This window comes from Xyrauchen texanus, chromosome 26, assembly GCF_025860055.1.
Source record: "Xyrauchen texanus isolate HMW12.3.18 chromosome 26, RBS_HiC_50CHRs, whole genome shotgun sequence".
Classification (NCBI taxonomy): Eukaryota; Metazoa; Chordata; class Actinopteri; order Cypriniformes; family Catostomidae; genus Xyrauchen; species Xyrauchen texanus.
This window is the reverse complement of record NC_068301.1, coordinates 16,378,266-16,400,160: the sequence shown is the minus strand read 5'-3', so window position 1 is coordinate 16,400,160 and position 21,895 is coordinate 16,378,266. Positions and strand designations below refer to the sequence as shown.

The following is a 21,895-nucleotide window of genomic DNA, read 5'->3' as shown; positions in this document are numbered from 1 at the left end:
TAGCCAAATACATTTAAACTCAGTTTTTCAGAATTCATGACATATAGTCGTAGAAAACATTCCCTGTCTTAGGTCAGTTGGAATGACTTTATTTTAAGAATATGAAATGTCAGAATAATAGTAGACAGAAGGATTAATTTCAGCTTTTATTTCTTTCATCACTGTAAAGGGATTAATGGAAAGGAGGAGGCGAGAACTGGCTTGACAATATACATAATAGTTTAATGAAGAACTAAACCAAAAAGACAAACACACAAATGTGTCGGATTGCTGGCCGTAAATCTCTCTCTCTCTCTCTCTCTGTACCACTGCAGTCTCCAGTCGGCCTTTATCCCTCTCTGAGGCTTGATTAGCCTGATTAGGGGCCGGGTGTGCAGCATCATGACCCGGCCCCACCTTCCGGCCTGTCTCAGTCACATTCTCATTGGGTCAGAAGTTTACATACACTTTGTTAGTATTTGGTAGCATTGCCTGGCAAACCTTTTGGGTGGCATTCCACAAGCTTCTCACAATAAGTTACTGGAATTTCAGCCCATTCCTCCAGACAGAACTGGTGTAACTGAGATAGGTTTGTAGGCCTCCTTGCTCGCACATGCTTTTTCAGTTCTGCCCACAAATTTTCTATTGGATTGAGGTCAGTGCTTTGTGATGGCCACTCCAATACCTTGACTTTGTTGTCCTTAAGCCATTTTGCCACAACTATGGAGGTATACTTGAGGTCATTGTCCATTTGGAAGACCCGTTTGTGACCGAACTTTAACTTCCTGGCTGATGTCTTGAGATGTTGCTTCAATATACAGGGTTGGGGAGTACCAAAATAAATGTAATGGAAATACGTATTTAAAATACCAAATATAAGTAACTGTATTCCACTACAGTTACAATTTAAATAATTGGTATTTAGAATACAGTTACAAAAAGTATTTTGATTACTGAAGACATTACTTTGCATTTTATTGTCATTTGTTTAATTAAATATTTAGTGCTTTCAGATGGAAAACATTTATACATATAAATGATGCGATCCAAAGTGCATTTGAACAGCGATGAAACACTTTCTTGATTCATACGAGCAGACAGAGAAGTAATTTTGAAGTAAGTTTGGAGCAGAAGAAATAGAAATAAACCTTGTGTAAATTGTCAGCTTTACGCTAAGTTAAAATGTTATTTCTAGCCATTTTACATGCACATTATCAGGCATGATCATATTTCTTTATCAAGAAAATCCACGTTAGATTATAATTTTTTTTTTCTAGTTTTTTTTTCTATGATATTAGGGCAAAAATCAGATTTTTGATAATATTTTTGCATTGTTTTCCTTCAAAAATATCTAAAAATAATTAAAACTAGATCGATTTGATTTATCTTGTTTTAGAAACAACACTGCATAAGATATTTAGGTGTTTCAGAGAATGTATTTTTAACGTGTATTTTTTCTTACTCTACTGAATTTTTATAATCAAAACAAGTGAAAAAATCTATCAGTGCTGAAGAAGTAATCCAAAGTATTTAGAATACTTTACTGACCTTGAGTAATCTAATGGAATATGTTACAAATGATATTTTACAGCGTGTATTCTGTAATCTGTAGTGGAATACATTTAAAAAGTAACCCTCCCAACCCTGTCAGTATATCTACATATTTTTCCTTCCTCATGATGCCATCTATTTTGTGAAGTGCACCAGTCCCTCCCACAGCAAAACACCCCACAACATGATGCTGCCACCCCTATGCTTCACGGTTGGGATGGTGTTCTTCGGTTTGCAAGCCTCACCCTTTTTCCTCCAAACATAGCAATGGTCATGGCTGGAGTGGTGGTGGCGTAGTGGCTAAAGCACAGGGCTGTTTCGCTTTGGATAAAAGCGTCTGCCAAATGCATAAATGTAAATGTCATTATAGCCAAACCGTTACAAAAATTCATTATCAGACCAGAGGACATTTCTTCAAAAAGTAAGATCTTTGTCCCCATTTGCACTAGGAAACTGTAGTCTGGCTTTTTTGTGGCAGTTTTGGAGCAGTGGCTTGTTCCTTGCTGAGCAGCCTTTCAGGTTATGTCACTATAGGGCTCGTTTTACAGTGGATATAGATACTTGTCTACCTGTTTCCTCCAGCATCTTCACAAGGTCCTTTGCTGTTGTTCTGGGATTGATTTGCACTTTTTGCACCACAATATGTTCATCTCTAGTAGACAGAATGCATCTCCTACCTTAGCGAAATGATTTCTGCATGGTCCCATGTGTTTATACTTGCGTACTGTTGTTTGTACAGATTGACATGGTACATTCAGGCATTTGAAAATTGCTCCCAAGGATGAACCAGACATGTGGAGGAAACCCCTAGATCCATCCCTGCATGGTAAGAATTGGGCTGTAACCACCATAGACACTGAGGGACATGTTTCTGCAGAACACAAACAAATATTTTTAGAAGAACATCTCAGCTCTGTAGGTCCATACAATGCAAGTGAATGGTGACCAGACCATTCAAGCTAAAAAAAAAAAAATACATAAAGATGTATTAAACCACTTGAGTCATATGGATTACATTTATGCTGCCTTTGTGTGATTTTTAGAGATTCACTTGCATTGTAAGGGCCTACAGAGCTGAGATAATCTCCATAAATCTTCGTTTGTGTTCAGCTGAATAAAGTCATACACATCTGGGATGGCATGAGGGTGAGTAAATGATGAGAGATTTTTTTATTTTTGAGTGAACTATCCCTTTAAATCAAAATGAACACCTTTGCCCCCGTTTTCTGTCCCTACCAAAAAGTACCGCTGCCATGTTTTTTTTTTTTTTTTTTGTTATAGGCTGTGTTATGGCCTTGTGTTCGTGCATGAGGTCGTAACATCATAGTATTATCATGGCATTATTTTAAGTACATTGGACTAGCCTACCATGTAAATACAATGGTTTGTGAATATGAAAATCCTTGAGTGCCATCTTATCAAAGTATCTTGATTATGTGAGATGGTGTTTGAACATCTGGTTACTATTATGTACTACAAAATACAAAGGAGTCTTTGTATTTTGACTAATGTAACATATTAAATATTTTGATACATTAAAAATCCCTTTCGACATGTTGTAGGCCAAGAAACGGAGTTTGCAAACTACACTGACTGCTTCATTGGGCGATCCAAAGTGGGCTTTATCTGCAATAATCACAATGCTCAATTGTCAAAGTCGCCACACTTAATACGTTTAGACCTCATCGTGTTTTTAGCATGATTTATGACAGATTTGTGACGTTCATCCGGGATCTCCATTTTGGAATGACGGAAGTTCGCAGCAGAAACAACAGCAGACCCCCCCCGCCCCGCTGCTGTAACGAAGCTGCTTCCGGGCAACATGTTCCAGCTGTAAACATGGCGGAGGAGCTACTGGAGGCAGTCGAGAAGTTGCAGTTAAGGCTCACAGAAAATCAAGAGCCTCGCAAGGTAAGAAACCTTCTTGGAGAGACGAAGCGATCGCCTTAGGATGCGAATACTTCACATCGATTGTTTTAGACCTTTTACGACTATGTTATACGCACTACTGCTAGTGTCTTCCCGAAAGGGGCATGAAACATCGCTGTCCAGAAAGCCCACGTATTACAGTTGCAACGGCAGCAGACCGTGAAATGGGGGTTGTTTAGACGGATAATTCTGTGATAGCTTTGCCTCAGACATTTTTCTGAAACATTTCTCGATCCAGCCAAACGCCGACATTCGAGCAGTGTCGAGACACTTTCTCAGAGCCGTGTGCTCAGTTATCAGAAATGACAACCATGTAGCGATTTTATAAGATGGCACTGACAGAAAAAAACAGGACATGTTTCAAGAAGCGATTAGTCTGTTAATCACTTGAAGACGCAGAATATGTATTTTTACACGAGCAGGCGGATTAACTGCTCGCGATTTCTTCTGTAAATGTTGTCATCAGTTAATATGCCTACACCAAGGCTGTGTTCCAAGACCTAGTGAGCTGCCTCCGTAGATAGCATTACGAGGGGCCGTTCAAACAGAAAGTATTCTTACGTCCGTCCTCTTTTCTTAAGCTGTTTTCCCATGTAAACATATGCAAGACGGACGTCTTTTACCGATGCGTCAGGTTTTTTTTTTTAGCCCAAAAACCCATTCTGTCTGAACGTCCCATACCTAATGCTCTGTTATTCTATGCCCCAAAGTGCTATCTAGGTAGGCAGCTCACTAGGTTTTGAGATGCAGCAACGCGGTCGAAGCAACCCCCTGTTCCTTTCTAGGCCACGACGACACTTGGCACTTTTGGAAGTGTTTAACTCATCGTGGATTTCTTTTGATTATTTAATTTGGTAATTTTGCTGTTAAAGGAGTAGTTCAACAAAAATGAAAAATCTCGTTTACTCACCCTCATGCCATTCAAGATATGTATGACTTTCTTTTTTCTGCTGAACACAAACAAAGATTTTTAGAAGAATATTTCAGGTCTGTAGGTCTTTACAATGCATCTGAATGGTGGCCAGAACTTTGAAGGTCCAAAAAACATATAAAGGCAGCATTAAAGTAATCCATAAGACTCCAGTGGTTAAATCCATCTCTTCAGAAGCGATATGATAAGTATCGGTGAGAAACAGATCAATATTTAAGTCCTGTTTACTGTCAATCTCAGTCCTTCGGTTGCATTGTATGGACATACAGAGCAGAGATATTCTTCTAAAAATGTTTGTTTGAGTTTTGCAGAAGAAAGTAAGTCATACACATCTGAAATGGCATTAGAGAAAATTTTGAAGAGAGAATTTTCATTTTTGGTTGAACTATGCCTTTAAGATTTGGACGTTGTGCAGCCAAATAATAAACTGTTTGTTACTTAAAAAACCTACCTTGTCTTCACTATAACAAAAAGTACTACAGTGCTGACACATTTTTGGATATGGTACCATGGTAATACTGTGTTTTTTGGTGCATGTACAATGGTAATATCATGGTACTCCAAGGTGCTTTAAAAAATTACATGTAAATACCATGGTGCATAATGTGGTATTCATTCGGTACCATGGTATTGCCATTTAAAACCATCACTGTGCCATAGTAATGCTCTTACAGTATTTTTGTCTCTTGTCTGTGAGATTCATATTTATTTTTCTCCCCTCATCTTGTTCTGTCTAGCTGCTTAAAACTCTCAAAAGGCTGGGAGAGCTGCCTGTAACTGTAGACATCCTGGTGGTAAGATTATAAGATTGTTGATGTTCAGTTTGAAAGTTTAAATCCTAGTTTCTTCTAACAGTTGTTCTAAAATGAGTTCTTTAGCTTCTTTCAAATTCTAGTTCTTTCAAATTCCTGCAGGAAACAGGTGTTGGAAAGACTGTGAATTCCCTTCGCAAACATGAATTTGCTGGTGAGACTGCTAAGAACCTCGTGGCCAAGTGGAAGAAGTTGGTTCCAGAGAAGACTGCAGACAGGTGAGTTTTACACTAAAGGGGTTCGTATTTTTGAGCATTTTAGAAAATCAAATGCAATGCTTACTGTGTGTTAATTACTTTGTAATTAAAGGGATAGTCATTTACTCACCCTCATTTTGTTCCAAACCTACATGATTTCTTATCTTCAACACAAAAGATGTTATGTAACATGTTTTGGGGCTTTTCCACTGCACGGTACAAGTTTTTCGGGATTTTCTACCGTGGATAGTACCTGGTACCTGATAGTTTTTTTAGTACCACCTTGGTCGAGGTTCCAAGCGAGCCGAGCCGATACTAAATGTGACGTCAAAATCCTGCAGCTCACTGATTGGTCAGGGATAATCGTCACTACCAGGGTCACTGGATTTCCGACACACGTCATCAACCCGCTAGTTTTAAAGTTAGCAACAACGATAACAGTATCATTTGTTCACGCGACTTTAGAATTGTGAAAAAGAAATGTCTGTGTGCAAAACCATGCCGTGGTCAATAAACAAGGTGTAGACGGTCTCTCAGGAAGTGTATCAGCTGTTGGCCTCACACGGCTTCTACGAGACCTACCAACAGTGTAGGGAAAAGTAAAAAAAAAAACTAAGTGACTACAGAACTATCAAGGAAAAGTGGAAGTGGTTCGTCCAAATGGACGCTATCTAAACTGGCGAGCTATGGGAGGGAGATTGCCCTGGACTGGCGTTGATCCACGATGGAGGATGGTAGGTTTTGTTACGTTAACTCTATACTCTGCTTGAAAGCTTCACTTTATTTAGTTGATAAGCTACTGGAAGCTTGCTTCTAAAACAACCAGGCCAATTTAATTGTTACACTTGTGTAAAATCACCATGCAACAACTGCTTTATTCAGCACAATGAGCTAGTAGCTAACCGCTAGCGGTCGTGTTATTGTTTTGGTCAGTTTTTGTCGTGTTTAAGACTGTCACGGTAGTAGAGGCGGCGCAACTATGACGATCAGCCTATAATCCCACCCACGTTGAGGTGGCACTAAACTGCAATGGAAATGCATGCTCAGAAAAGTTAAGCGAGTAGAGTTGAGTTGAATCAAACAGTAACGTGCAATGGAAAAGTGCCTTAAGTCTCAGTCCCCATTCACTCCCATTGTATTTTTTCTATATAATCAAACGTTAATGGTGACTGAGAATGTCATGCTGCTGAACATTTCAAAGAAAGTAATTTGGGTTTGGAAATACATGAGGGTGAGTAAATGACAATTAACATTTTTGGGTTAACTATCACTGTAAGTGAAAAGATCAACCAATCAGAGATCCTCGGCCAACAAATCACTCGAAATGAGCCCAGAAGCAACCGCCCACTCCAGTGACACTTTGACCTAATCGCCTCCCTTCACGCTCAAACTACTTGTATATTTGTATATATTGAAATGTTTTGGAATAATTTTAAATATATTGTTTCTGTTCTTATAATCAACAACCTGAAATCAAGAGTTTTATATATTTCCATAATTTTTTATTTAATTACATAATTCGCAATGCTTCATGGGGTTGTAGTTCGTGCCCTCATGAGAGATGGTAAGTACAGTCTTGTACCTTTTGTCTTTTTGTCTGATTTTTCAAATATCTTTTTGCCTCAAAACAAAATTTGAGATGATGTGATTCACCTCGGCGCAGGTTTGTTTAGTTCATGGCTCACAACTCTTTGTGTGAGATTTTATGGAAAGCCTATGCAAAAAATGAATAGGAAAAATATTCCGGAACCCAGGCGTCTGAAAAAGTGGGCGGGCACTGTTGTGCTCTATTATGTAATTTACAATGTTTAATCTGATCACAAAAATTCTTTACAAATCTTGTTGTAGTGTTGCCTTGCAATATGTAAGTTTCAATGTGTTTCATGTTGATGAAAAGACCAAGTGTAAAGGAGGGGCGTTCCCACTCACGCATTAATGAGCCTGGAGGGCATAAACGAATCAGGGAGCAGTCTCCAGAGGAACCTCCACTTGTGGAGGAGGAACACCAGGAGGAGATGGAATACCAACATGGCTACTCCCCCTCCCCCCCACAGCACTACAGCCCACAGTACAGGCACAGCAACGAAAGGGAGTATCAGTCAGACGAGTATGAAAGCCCTCCAGAAGAGGAGCTGGAGCCAGAGTCAGAACCCAGTCCCCCACGAAATGACATTAGACACAGCAAACCACACAAAGAGCCGGCCAGAGAGCATAGTTCTCACGATGTCCGGGAACAGGAGAGACGGAAGCACCGTGAACAGGCTGCTGGTGGCAGCAGTAGTGAGGGGAGGACACATAAAGCCGACAGAGAGCAAAAGAGTGGGACAAGTCACAAATCTAAACAGGATCGGCATTTAACCTCGCATGAAGACAAGAGGGAAAAGAAAAGAGGAAGTGATGGTGAGAATGTTTTATTTGTCATAAAGCAGTTGCTCTAAGGAATAGTTCACACATAAATTAAATTTCTCTCATTATTTTCTCATACGTGTCATTTCAAACACATATGGTATTATTTTTTCGGTGGAATGCCAAAGTAGAAATGAATTCTTGCTAGGCAGCTGGGTCCCGATTCGATTCTGAATCACAAGCTTTCGATTCTGATATTGATGCAATATTGTATGGCAAGTAGATTGTAGTGGTACAGCTTGTCGAATTTGCCAAGCATTGGTGTCATGTCCCGGTGCTACAGTATGTCAAAGTTGTCATTTTATTTACGGTGACATCACTGCACAAATCGGTGGATTTGCAATGCAGAAACAAAGCAGCAGCAAAGTTACATTTAACAGCCAGCCTCTTCCAGACAACACGGAGCAAGACGCTCGTAAGTAACAAAAACAAACGTATTCAAAAATCTGACAGTGTAAGAAACCCACGATTACACAAGACTTATTCTCTGGTTTTGACGTCGAAATGTAAACGGTATATGAGCACAACCTTTGCGCACATGTTATAAGCCCAAAGAAATTGGTTTGTCATCAATTATTGTACTTATTTAAATATGTACATGTTGAAATGTTTACAGGTGTAAATCTTTGATACAAGTATATATTTACATGCCATAAAAATCAGTAGACACACTGTTATTAAACATTTTGAGACTTTTTTAATAATATAATCAAATGGGAAGATTTAATTTATATTAAGCTTTAATGGCAAGATAAACTAAAGTATACATTGACAATTCATTATTAGACACTATACATACAAATGTAAAACAAATTGAATGCCTGAGTTTAATTTGCTGATTTAAAAAAATTCAAAAACTATTATTTTCTCTGGCTGCCATTCAGTCTCTGTAGCGCACATGCTGGGTCTCTATTTAACACGGGTGAATTTTGGACAGTGGTTAAAGTGAAAGTGAGTGAATGTTTTCGTGCAGTGTGAAGAGATTTGGCAAATTGCCCGTTTCCGTCCCACACCTGGATCACAGATTGTGGGTGAAGTCTCCATTCTCCATACACTAAATTCGGTCCTGTATTTATTATGCTTGGTACATGCATTGCATGTAATGAATAAGCGTGCATTGCTCCACACAATCAGTTTCTGTGCTATGATGTGCCATCGAGTGGCGTGTGTACCTCCTGGAAATTTAGAATTTTTTCAGACCTGTAGCTTGTTTGATTTGTTCTGAATAGGGGATAAAATTGTTACAATGTTGCATTTTCTTCTTGGTTCTGTTTGCTTTCACAAAGCAACATTTCAAAATGGAACAAAACTGTGTCAATAAAAGTCACATGTAAGCAAACTGTCCCCTTATTGGTCAGAATGTTTGTGCGCTGCTCCGGGATTTAGCGCATCCATTCATATACTGGTTAATATGCTATACCTGTAAAAATTAATCAGCCGTTTCAAATTGTTGAGTGTAGTTTATGTCATGCTTTTGCAAAACGTCTCCGCATGATACTGAAAGCTCATTCCAGTCAGAAGTTGCGCTGTAAATACACTTTATCCGAAACACTGATGAAATGAGTTGTAAAATTTACATTGTGGTTATTCTTATCCATCAATAGTGAAATGTTTTTTTTTTGTTGTTATCTGTCAAGAATTTGCTGGTGCTGTCCTACCTGTGGTAGGTCTAGTTGGTCGCAGACTGAGTTTTTGTGAGTGGATCCGAGTGCCATATATGACTAAATGAACTGAACTAAAGGAGAGAACGCACCAGGTTCTGAAACAAATGTTCAATGCCAGGTTTTCAACCTGGATGCACATGTCCCTTAGATACAAGCTTCAGCGGAGGTGAAGGTTTTCAGTGAATGACAATTACGTTTTCTTTTCTTTTTTTTTTTTTCTCATACAAACCTGTAATATGGCTTGGAAGACTCGCAATTTACCACACGAGTTGCATGAACTACTTTAATTGTGCTTGTTTTTTGCTTTTATGGTTTGACAGCCTCTGGTTACTATGAAATGTCACTTTATGGCATGCAAAATTATTCTTCAAAAATGTCTACTTTTGTGTTCCACGGAATAAATTACAGCATGCCGGTTTGGAACAACGTGAGGTCGAGTACATAATGACATCATTTTTATTTTTGGGTGAATTATTCCTTTAATTTTTTTTGATAATTCTGTTATTGTGTATTGTTGCTAAATCTCAGAACTTAAAACTGATCCGTTTCTTTTTCTTTAAGGAAAATTAAAGGAGAGAAGAGAAGTTCCAGAGCAAGTGGAGGAGGACGAGGAGCCATTTGAGGCTCCCACCATGTCTTTTGAATCCTTTCTCACATACGACGCTCCTACCCCAAGTAAAAAAAAGAAAAAGCAGCCCTCGCGACCCCCTCAGCCCCCTGCCCCTGTTCCTTCTGTCTCCTCCAAGTCTAGCAAAGCTAATGGGACCAGCAGTAAACGCTCTAAGCCATCCTCTTCCGCTGTGACCACGGCCACTGTTCCAGTGAAACGCAAGAAGGTGAGGCTGTTCTGTTTTTTTCTGGCGAGGAAACGGGGCTAAACCGTTATTGAAATGTGCTAATTACAGTTGACCGTTTGTATTACAGTGAGCCAGTGTTGTAGTTCTCGAGACCGGACTGAGTCCAAGACCATATTTTCATGGTCTTGGTCTTGTCATGGACTTGTGAGCAATTTGACTCAGTCTTGACTCTAACTTGAACAAGTGTTGACTCAGACTTAACCCCGAGTCCAGTCGAGTCCCTTTTAATAAAATATACAGTGGAAAGCTTTGACAAACCTGACAAACATTTTTGACTGATAATATCAGAGATCTTGATGTCATCATGTCCCACATTTGAATCTGCTTAGTAGAATCAGAACTAGTGATGCCCAGTTCACAAATAAATCATTCTATTGAATCAGTTCTTTTCAGCAAATCGGCCAAACCGGTTTGCAAAAAGGTCTGAATCAATTGGCAATTCATTCCGATTCGTTCGTTGGATAAAGTGGATATTTACCTGCAGTAAGCAAAGGACTGCTTTTTTGAGAGGTAACTTTGAGAAACTTCCTTTGGTGCTGTGCCTTGTTAATAAGGGGTTGTTTACACCAAATGTGTTATTGTGTCCACCTATGCTGTTTTTCTGTGTAAACATGCTAAACAGATATCTTTGACCTTTGCATTACGTATTGCTGTGATTTTGGCATCTCGTGCAGGAGGGCCATAATCTTTTTTCACAATCTTTTGTCAAATTAAAAAGAACATCAACTGTTAAAAACGTGTCTCGAGTCAAGACACCTGTTTTATACTCTTTTCTCTGATAGTACACATACAATACCCAGACATCTATTTGATGTGTGTGTTTACATCTGTAAGAGGTCTATTTTATGTTGTTTGCTCATCTGCAATACATCAATAAGACGTTTGTCAATAATTATGTCTCGGATGTCAATAAGACAGTCAGCAAATTAGACATTTTTGTTATTGAATAATGTAAATCTGAACTTTAAAATGTTTAGCAGATGCTCGGTGCTTTCCAGATGAAAAGATCTAAAACAGACATCTCGTAGACGTACCTGTGCTATCTGGATTCCTTGCACTGCGTTTGTCTGAACGGCTAGTATTTTAGAAATGCTTTAGCCATTAGTTACATGAATGCTACACATACTGAAGAAAATGTAAAAATAATTCTCAAAATGTCATCAAAATTGAATGGTTTCTGGAAGAAGAAAAAAACTGTTTCTGTGCATACTCCGAAATGAAATCTTGCAGGCAAAAGCAAGCATTGTAATATTTAATACATTATTTTTTGGTATTATAGTTATTGTACATTTATACTGTATTTTGTAATGTTAAATGTTAAAATAATACATTAGGTTTATTTAATATATGTACCTGTAGTTCTTTAAACTATATAATACATTCATAAAAAACTCTTGTTTTAGACTCCGCCTTTACTGGTCTCGGTCTTGACTCAAACTCGACCTACTGTGTTCTCGGACTGAACTTGGACTTGAACTTAGAGATGAGCTGGTGTCGACTACAATGCTGTGAGCTGGTAGAAAACTAGCGCTGTGTCCTTGTGTAGAAGATTTTCAATCCACTCTTTTTTTCTCAGGTTGTGGATGTGGTTCCCACTCTACCAGAAATCCCTTTGCCAGCCATTCTGACCTACAGACCCCTGCCCTCCATTGATCTTACTCCACTATCCCCCCAGAGACGCAAAGGTATTTGCTTTGGCACTGTTAGCACAGTTTTAACCCAATCTTATTTGCGATTTTTTTGGTACACTGAAAAGGAACAGAATCAAATTCAGGTTTATTGTTATTTTTACATATTGCAGAGCAGTGGACAAAACAAAATTAGGTAATTTCAGAACTTCAGGAAGCAACATTTAACAAGCAGACATATGATGCATAGTGAGCTATACAGTGGCAGGAAAAAGTATGTAAACCCTTTGGAATTGGCTGGTTTTCTGCATTAATTGGTCATAAACTGTGATCTCATCTTCATCAAAGTCACTAGTATAGACAAACACAGTGTGCTTAAGATAGTAACAGACAAACAATTATAATCTTTCATGTCTTTATTGAACACATCCCATTAAACATTCACAGTGCTGTGGAAAAAGTAAGTGAATCCTTGGATTAATTATTGGTCGATCCTCCTTTAGTAGCAATAACCTCAATTTAGCATTTCTGGTAGCTGTGAATTACACCTACACAACATTTAGAAGAAAATTTTGACCATTTTTACAGAACTGCTTCAGCTCAGCCATATTCTTAGGATGTCTAATGTGAATGGGTCCCGAGGTCATTCCAAAAGAATCAGAATCAATTCTGAGTTCAGTTTAAATCACGGCAGAGCAGTAGCGTGCGCCAAAGACAAATGTAGCAAAAAAGAAGCGAGTTAAGTGCATACACTAAGGTCAAGTGCACAAACACAACTGTTTGTAGACCAGCTGTATCAAACACATGACCATTTGTGCCCTAATGAAACTACAATCTCGAAATGCTTTCACAAACCCACACACATAGCAAAGGGAGAGTTTTTTTGTGATACAAGCCAACAAACAACTTGAAAGACAAGCTTTCACCCATTATTGCACTGATTTGCACACAACGTGGGAAAACAATGACAAGGAAATAATAATGAGGCGGCAGCAGTTCGGGAGATGTTGATGTTTTCATTTAATAATTATTTTTTTTCGATGGCTTTTTCTACTCTTGCGCTCTCCATTTCATTGGCTTTCGCTTTACTGCCAGTCATTGCCAGCCACTCGTTTGTCAGGACAGTGCGCACACCTGATGATAAAGGTTTAAAATCCAACAAGGGTCACGCAATCTTTTACTCAAACAGAGCAAACAGATGGAACAGTGCATACAAGAAGCTTCTGTTCTGAAGCAACAACTGCGCTATTTAAACCACTTTACTATCACTTGTGCAGGTGAGAAGCTGACAGCTGCAATCTCATAGAAGCAGAAATATCTCTCATCCTGTACCAGCAACTTCCAGTTGATTAAATTAAAATGAATAGCATGGCATAGATTAATTTTAAATAATAATCAAATACTATTAAATGATTTACAATGCTTAAACAAAAATAAAATAATAATATAATCAGTTGAAGTAATACAATTCAGTGTGTTTTGAAACGGAATAATATTTTTTCTTGCACTTTAAGAGATTTTTTTATAATGTTCTAAAGAAAGATTTTCTTTTAAACTATAGAACCATTTATTTAATCTTGTGGATGTTCCATGTTTTGTTCACAGCTCATACTGAATGTAAAAGGCCAGTTTATGTAATGTGACTCGTTCTGATTTTTTTAAATAAAAAGCTGAAAGGGAAAAAATAGAGAGTAAAAAATACATTTTGAAGAAATTAAAAAAAGAAAGAAATTGAAGGACAAGATGCATCATGATGCATCGAGAATCATTTTGTAATCGAATCGTTACCCTTTGAATCGTAATTGAATTGTGAGGCCAGTGAAGATTCACACCTCTAATCTCTATTGGGTTAAGGTCTGGGCTTTGATTGGGCCTCTCAAAAAGTTAATCTTTTTTAAGCCATTCTGTAGTGGATTTAATTCAATGTTTAGGGTCATCGTTCTGTCGCACAACCCAACTTCTACTGACCTTCAACTGTCGCACAGCAACCCTGAAATTATCCTGTAGGATATCTTGATTAACTTGGGAATTCATTTTCCCCTCGATGATCGCAAATGGTCCAGGTCCAGATGCAGCAAAGCAGCCCCAAATCATGATGCTCCCTCCACCGCACTTCACCGTTGGGAGTGATGTTTTCATGCGGTATGCGGTGCCCTATTTACACCATACGTAGTGCTGCATGTTCTTCCCAAACAATTCAAACTTGGATTCATCAGTCCACAAAACATTTTCCCAATAGCGTTGTGGAGTGTCAGAGTTGTCAAAATTCAGGTGTGTAGCAATGTTTTTGTTGGAAAGCAGCGACTACCTTCATGATGTCCTGCCATGGACACCATGCCAGTTTAATGTTTTCTGTTTAGTATTCTCATGAACAGAGATGTTAACCAGATCCAGTGATTCCTTTCAAATCTTTAGCGGTCACTGTAGGGTTCCCTTTTTTTTTTTTTACCTCATAGAGCATTCTGCGGTGTGCCCTTTGAGTCATCTTGGGCCACTTCTAGGGAGAATATCCATAGTACTAAGTCTTCTTTATTTATAAACCATTTGTCTAACTGTGGACAGATGAATATTTAAGGTCTTTGAGATAACTTTGTAACCCTTTCCAGCTTTATGCAAAGCAACAATTCTTGATCGTAGGTCTTCTGAAACCTCTTGTTTGCAAAGCTTGGTCCTCTTCAGAAGATGCTTCTTGTGAATGGCAAACTCAAAAATGTTAATGCTTTTATAAGTCAAAGTAGCTCTAACCCACACCTCCAAACTTATTTTATTAATTGGATGCCAGGTTTGCCAACTCATAACTCTAATTAGCTTTTGTTGACATTATTAGCCACATACTTTTTCCAACCTAAACTGTGAAAGTTTGAATGATTTATTCAATATGTACAAGAACAATACAATGTGTGTGCTATTCATAAAAAACGATTGTGTTTGTTCATTATTATAACAAAAGATCAAACCAGATTTTAAGTAAAATTTATACATAAATGCAGGTAATTCTTAAGGGTTCACATATTGTTTTCTTGCCAATGTATATGCCTACTAGTAAATTACAGTAAATAACAACAGCTATTACATAGTATTAACTGTATTTAAGACAGTATTTACACAAGACTGAGTTGGCGAATGTATTTTATTTTATTATAATGAATAACTAAATCAAAATGTTTCCATCTTCGTGGACTTTGAATCTGATCCTCAGTTTAATTTCTCTTCCAGTCCCTGTGTCATATGATGAAGAAGATGCTGCCTGCATAGGCCGACGGCTTAACTCTAAAATGGTGGTGTACTCTGGCTCCAAGACGGCATACTTACCAAAAATGATGAGCCTGTATGAACAGTGCATTAGAGTCCTCCAGAACAACATTGATTGTAAGTTTTTATACCATCAAAAATATCAGAAAGTTTTTTCATGTATATATGTCTTCAGAGATCCACCTTTGATTAATCATTTTAGCATTAATGTTTAACAATTTAGTTTGTTTTAACAGGATTAAAGAAATATATAAGAAATGTACATTAGATAAAGAAATGTTGCACAAGTGTATTCCAAATAAGATGGTGTTAATCAAATCAGGTATAACCTGATTCATTCATCATAGCAATCATGTTATGAATCAGCTTTTTTGCTGATGTTACTCATATTCTCCCAGCAATCGATGAAGTGGGCGGAGTGCCATTTGAGATTCTGGAACCGGTTCTGGAGAGATGCACCCCTGAGCAGCTTTATAGGATTGAGCAGTGTAATCAGGTATGTATGTCAACATGCACACACACACACACACACACACACACACACACACACACATACACGAAACCAACACTGACCATGACTTTCACAATAGCTATTTATTTTGTATAGCTATGAATTGTTAGTCATAATGCCATAGAAAATGAAGTACTTTTCCCCATCAAAATTGCTCTTTTTGTACATTCTGCTATAGTGGACAAATCTGTCATTATAAGTATCTCTTCTCTCAGTATTTCACAGAAGACTCCGATGATCTGTGGATGAGACACTGCCAGCGGGATTTTAAGCACGATCCTCCTCAGGAGTTAGAGTCTTGGAGGGAACTGTATCTCCGGCTCCATGAGGAACGAGAAGAACGTCTGCGCAAGCTCACGATGAACATCAGCTCTGCCCATGCAAACAAACCTAAAGGTACACAGACACACACAAATGGCCACTTTAATAACCACATTTAGATAGTGTGTTACATTGCATTATGTGTAAAATTGTACATATAAATTTAGGGCTATGTAATTCTACAGACATGCTAAAATGTATTACTGTACTGTTGTGTGGTTCACAGACTGGAATAAAAAAAACAATTCAAATATGGGTGAGCATTCACTGAACAGCACTCAGGAGGATAATTATGTATTTTATTGGGAAAAGATCGTCTTTGACAACATCTGGTTACATACGTTTGTCTCAGTTTCAGCCTTTCCACACATTTTAAGTTTTGCACATAATTTTTTATATCCACAGGTTAAATTCAGTCTTTTTTCCAAATAGAAAGCAAGTTCTTTGAAGACGAAAAGCAATAAGCCGAAGCAAGATGAGTACTTAAACAGTATAGACACACTCATTATATGTCATGTACAGTTAAAGTCAGATGTTTACTTACACCTTAACCAAATATATTTAAACATATTTTTTCACAATTCCTGACATTTAATCGTAGAAAACATTCCCCGTTTTAGGTCAGTTAGGATCACTACTTTATTTTAAGAATTTGAAATGTCAGAATAATATTAGAGAGAATTATTTCTTTCAGCTTTTATTTCTTTCATCACATTCTCAGTGGGTCAGAAGTTTACATACACTTTGTTAGTATTTGGTAGCATTGCCTTTAAATTGTTTTGGTAGCATTCCACAAGCTTCTCACAATTAATTGATGGAATTTTGACCCATTCCTCCAGACAGAACTGGTGTAAGTCAGGTTTGTAGGTCTCTGTAAAGAGATTAAAGGAAAGGAGGAGGCGAGAACCGGCTTGTCAATATAAATAATGGTTTAATATAAAACTGAAACAAAAAGACAAACACACAAAGGTGTCAGACAGCTGTGTGGAATCACGACCCTGCCCCACCTTCCGCCCTGCCACATTCCTCCCTCGTTCTCTGAGGCCAGGGAGCCCCTGGCATGACGTACATACCCCCCCTTTCCCTGGGGAGGGGACAAAGGGAGGGAAACAAAAATCAATGTGGCACCTACACAACATAATGGCAACTGTGCCAAATTAACAAAACATTTAAAAAAAGAGAAGGTAAGGCCAACACAGAGCGGCAGTGGGAGAGAGGAGAGAGAGAGAGAGAGAAAGAAAAACAATTACTCGCCGGTTCACCGATACGCCGTAGCTTGGTCCTCGGCCACTCCTCCAACCTCCAATGGACGACAGCCGTGCCTCCCCAGGCCTCCGTCCCCTGGCGGACAGAATACATTGCCACGTTTTTGGTGGACTGTAGGTGTCTCCCCCGCCCCTGGCAGCGGTAACTGCTCCAGGCAGTTGGTTGGAAGCCCCTCTTCCCCTCGCGGTTGGCGGCCGTTCCTCCACTTCCAGGCAGCCGGGCTCCTCTGGCGGATGGCCGTGGCTGCTCCTTTGGGGTGGATTGTAGCGCTGAGAACTCCACTAAGGCGCATCCCTCCTCCTTCCCGGATTTCAGCACCAGTGTAAAGGGATTAAGGGAAAGGAGGAGGTGAGGACCATCTTGACAATATAAATAATAGTTTAATATAGAACTGAATCAAATGCTCAAGGTGTCGGACAGCTGTCCATAAATCTCTCTCTCTGTTCCTCTGCAGTCTCCAGTTAGCCTTTATCGCTCTCTGAGGCTTGATTAGCCTGATCAGGGGCCGGGTGTGTGGAATCATGACCCTGCCCACCCTCAGCCCTGCTACAGTCTCCTACAAAATTTCAGATTGAGGTCAGGGTTTTGTGATGGCCACTCCAATACCTTGACTTTGTTTTCCTTAAGCCATTTTGCCACAACTTTGGAGGTGTGGTTGGGGTCATTGTCCATGTGGAAGACCCATTTGCGACCGATCTTTAACTTCTTGGCAGATATCTTGAGATGTTGCTTCAATATATCTACATAATTTTCCTTCCTCATGATTTCATCTATTTTGTGAAGTGCACCAGTCCTTCCTGCATCAAAACACCCCCACAACATGATGCTGCCACCACCATGCTTCACTGATGGGATGGTGTTCTTTGGCTTGCAAGCCTCACCATTTTTCCTCCAAACATACCGATGTTCATTATGTCCAAAAAGTTCAAAAATAAAAAAGATCTTTGTCCCCATGTCCACTTGCAAACTCTAGTCTGGATTTAAAAAAATGTTGTGGTAGTTTTAGGGAAGTGGCTTCTTTCTTGCTGAGTAGCCTTTCAGGTTGTCGATATAGAACTTGATTTACTGTGGATATAGATACGCACCAAACTACGTTCATCTCTATGAGACAGAATGCATCTCCATCCTGAGCAGTATGATGGCTGTGTGGTCCCATGCTGTTTATACTTGCATACTATTTTTTGTACAGAAGAACGTGGTACCTTCAGGCATTTGGAAATTGCTCCCAAGGATGAGACAGACTTGTGAAGGTCCACAATTTTTTTTTCTGAAGTCTTTGCTTGACATCATGGGAATAGCAAAGAGGCACTGAGTTTGAAGGTAGGCCTTAAAATACATCCACAGGTACACCTCCAATTCAGTACACCTCCTATCAGAAGCTAATTGACTAATTATCTAAAGGCTTGGCATAATTGTCTGGAATTTTCAAAGCTGCTTAAAGGCACAGTTAACTTCTGGCCCACTGGAATTAATGGCCACCACTGGTTAAATCTGTGGTGGATAAAAATTCGTTTTAAGGAGTTCAGCCTAAGAGTATGTACATAACTAACTTCAACTGTATACAGTATAAGCACTCTACACAGAATATATATATATTTATGGTTGAATAGGAGTTACATGCGCCGTCCATTTAGTCCAGCAGTCAATAAATCAAGAGATGTACGCAGAATGTTTTTTCTATGTAAGCACGGTGGCTCAGTGGGTAGCACTGTCACCTCACAGCAAGAAAGCCCCCGAGTCCCGGCTCACTCAGGGCCTTTCTGTATGGAGTTTGCATGTTCTCCCAATGTTCGCATGGGTTTCCTCCGGGTGCTCTGGTTTCCCCCGTGGTCCAAAAACATGCAGGTCAAGACCTTAAATTGCCAATAGTTGAGCGTGTGAGTGTGAATATGCATATCTGTTTGTGTTTACCCTGTCATGGACTGGCATATATCCAGGGTGTTTCCCTGCCTTTGGCCCAAGACAATGGGGATGGGCTCCAGTACTATAGAAAATGGTGGATAATGTTTGTATGTATGTGTATTATTCACCCTCAACAGGGCGGCAGGTTAAAATGGCATTTGTCAACTCTGTTGCTAAGCCGCCACGTGATGTCCGCCGGAGACAGGAGAAGTTTGGTACTAAAAACGGTTCTCCTAGCACAAGCGCTGCTCCCACTGCCAAGTACGTGAATGCTGCACTAGTCACCTTGACTACTTCTTAATGGAATAGTTCACATTTTCTCATCATTTACTAACTGTCTTGCCATCCCAGATGTATATGACTTTCTTCTGCTGAACACAAATGAATATTTTTAGAAGAATTTTTCAGATCTGTTGATCCATACTATGTACTTAAATGTACCAAAACTTTGAAGCTCCAAAAGCATATAAAGGCAGCATATCCATATGACACCAGTGGTTAAATCCATATCTTCAGAAGTAATATGATAGGTGTGCGTGAGAAACAGATCAGTTTAAGTTATTTTTTGACTATCAATGTCCACTTTTCACATTCATTCTTTATACATATCACCACCTACTGGGCAGGGAGGAGAATTTATTGTAAAAAAAAACTTAAATATTGATATGTTTCTCACCCACACCTATCATATTTCTTCAGAAGGTATGGATTTAACCACTGGAGTCGTATTGATTACTTTTATGCTGCCTTTATGTGCTTTTTGGAGCATCAAAACTTTGGCACCCATTCACTTGCATTGAATGCACCTACAGAGCTGAAATATTCTTCTAAAAATCTTTTATTTTGTGTTCTGCAGAAGAAAGCAAGTCATACACATCTGGGATGGCATGTGGGTGACTAAATGATGAGAATTTTTGGGTGAACTATTTAAGTTCATTTTCACATGATTAAGAAAATGGTGAGAGATTCTGATTCCTCATACACAGGATCAGACCAGCATCAAACTACAGCTACCTTAGCAAGTCCAGTGATCAAGGTGGCCAGTCATCTTCCAGTAGTCCCCCTGAATCCTCCTCTCGGCCCTCTGCTCCCAACAGTGCTGGTGGCTCCAGTGCCAGAGAAAAACCACAGGTCAAAAGTAAGTCAAGAGTGGAAATACTGTAGTTATGGCAGCAAATATATTGTACATACAGCTTTCTGTTTATATACCTTAACTTCTTGTATGCAATGATTTTTTGCTTGCAAATTAATATATATTGTGTATTTACTGTGTTGAGATGATGATCATTTCTAATATTTTGCCCACAAGTTATTTTATAAGAATTGCATGTAAATTGTATTTGAACAGATTGCTAAATTTTTTAACACTATTCTCCTTGTTTTGTTTTTCTTGTTTTTTTTTTTAGAAATTGCCCCAATGATGGCTAAGACTATCAAAGCATTCAAGAACAGATTTTCCAGGCGGTAAAGGGAAGAAAATGGCTGATTTTAGTGAATGAGAAGAGAGAGAGAGAGAGAGACTGGTGGAGGAAACATTTTTTTTGCTGAAATGCTTCATAGGAAGTGTGCAGTGCCCTCTCACCTCTTATGTTTTTATGCTTTCAGTATTATCAGTACAGCTCACTGGAAGCAATCACAAAAATATCCACATCAGCAACCATCAACACTTAAAGGTACACTCAGTATTTTCTATGTTTATGTTACTCTGGCCAATATGGCAGACATCTTAGACTCTTACATTTTTTTAACTAATGTCCGCTATTCACTGCTAGCCATTAATATTTTTTTATCCTGTGAGAGAAAGTGTCCATTAATGGGGAGATTACTGAGATAAAGTGAGTAGTATTCAGTTGGTAATGTGATCTCAACATGAGACTGCCCACTCCTTGTAAAATGAAACAGCTTTTATTAAGCTACTGATATAACTGGATTCTTCATCTCGCGTGGGGGTTTCATGATTTTAATCATATTTTTGAAATGTACTATTCATTTCTTTATGTGTAAATCTTTTTAATGAGGAAAAGATTGCTGAGTGCACCTTTAATTATGTCATAGCATTTCCTTCATTCTTACATGAACACACAATGAAATCAAGTGGTACACTACAGATTACCATGAGAAACCAGAATTACTGTTATATGTTTTATTTAATTGCTTACTGCTTTAACAATTTCATTGTCATGGAAGTGAGTAAATTATCATATGGTAGAGTGAGAGGATGAATGAGATGTAAAAAGTTCAAGAACTCTACACTTCCACACCATCATATTTATTTTAAAGTCTTTGGACCTGACAGCCCTGAACCTTGCCTTGAATGAAAGATCAATAATTCATTTTAATAGATTTTAAGTGTTCTATGGACATTTTTAATAAAATCCATGTGTTGCTCTCACCATTTTCGTATTTTTCATGAATATATGACTTGATGTTAATTTTTCTATTCCAGATCTATGAAGTTATTCAAAAATACATTAAAAGTGCAATTCACATAAAAAAAATTACTTGAATACACCTATACTATGAAGTACATGTCTTCAATTTCTGAGTGGTGTAACTGTCCCGAGACAATTATACATTTCAGTTATTAATAATAAAAATAAGTCTCACTAGAAGCTAAAAATCTTGAAAAAGAAATTTGATAAGTAGTTGAGACTCATCTTTTATTTTTATTTTTAAATAAGCAATGAAT

At 38.5% G+C, this 21,895-nt stretch overlaps 1 protein-coding gene across 1 annotated transcript; it reads left to right on the top strand.

Annotated features, from left to right (window-relative positions):
* Nucleotides 1–3,309: 3,309 nt before the first annotated feature.
* Nucleotides 3,310–21,619, top strand: LOC127620197 (elongin-A-like). The gene is made up of 12 exons (XM_052093329.1): nt 3,310–3,441; nt 5,128–5,184; nt 5,305–5,420; nt 7,297–7,799; nt 10,031–10,305; nt 11,903–12,011; nt 15,171–15,323; nt 15,605–15,702; nt 15,933–16,113; nt 19,344–19,467; nt 20,193–20,344; nt 20,613–21,619. The coding sequence occupies exons 1-12, from the start codon at nt 3,370–3,372 to the stop codon at nt 20,672–20,674; spliced, it is 1,902 nt and encodes a 633-aa protein (XP_051949289.1). The 5' UTR covers nt 3,310–3,369; the 3' UTR covers nt 20,675–21,619.
* Nucleotides 21,620–21,895: the final 276 nt, after the last annotated feature.

Bases quoted from the DNA above. Each gene is read 5' to 3' on its own strand.
- LOC127620197 (XM_052093329.1), top strand. From the start codon at position 3,370: ATGGCGGAGGAGCTACTGGAGGCAGTCGAGAAGTTGCAGTTAAGGCTC. The intron at 10,306-11,902 runs GTGAGGCTGTTC...TTTTTTTCTCAG, and splicing joins TTCCAGTGAAACGCAAGAAG to GTTGTGGATGTGGTTCCCAC. The intron at 15,703-15,932 runs GTATGTATGTCA...CTCTTCTCTCAG, and splicing joins GGATTGAGCAGTGTAATCAG to TATTTCACAGAAGACTCCGA.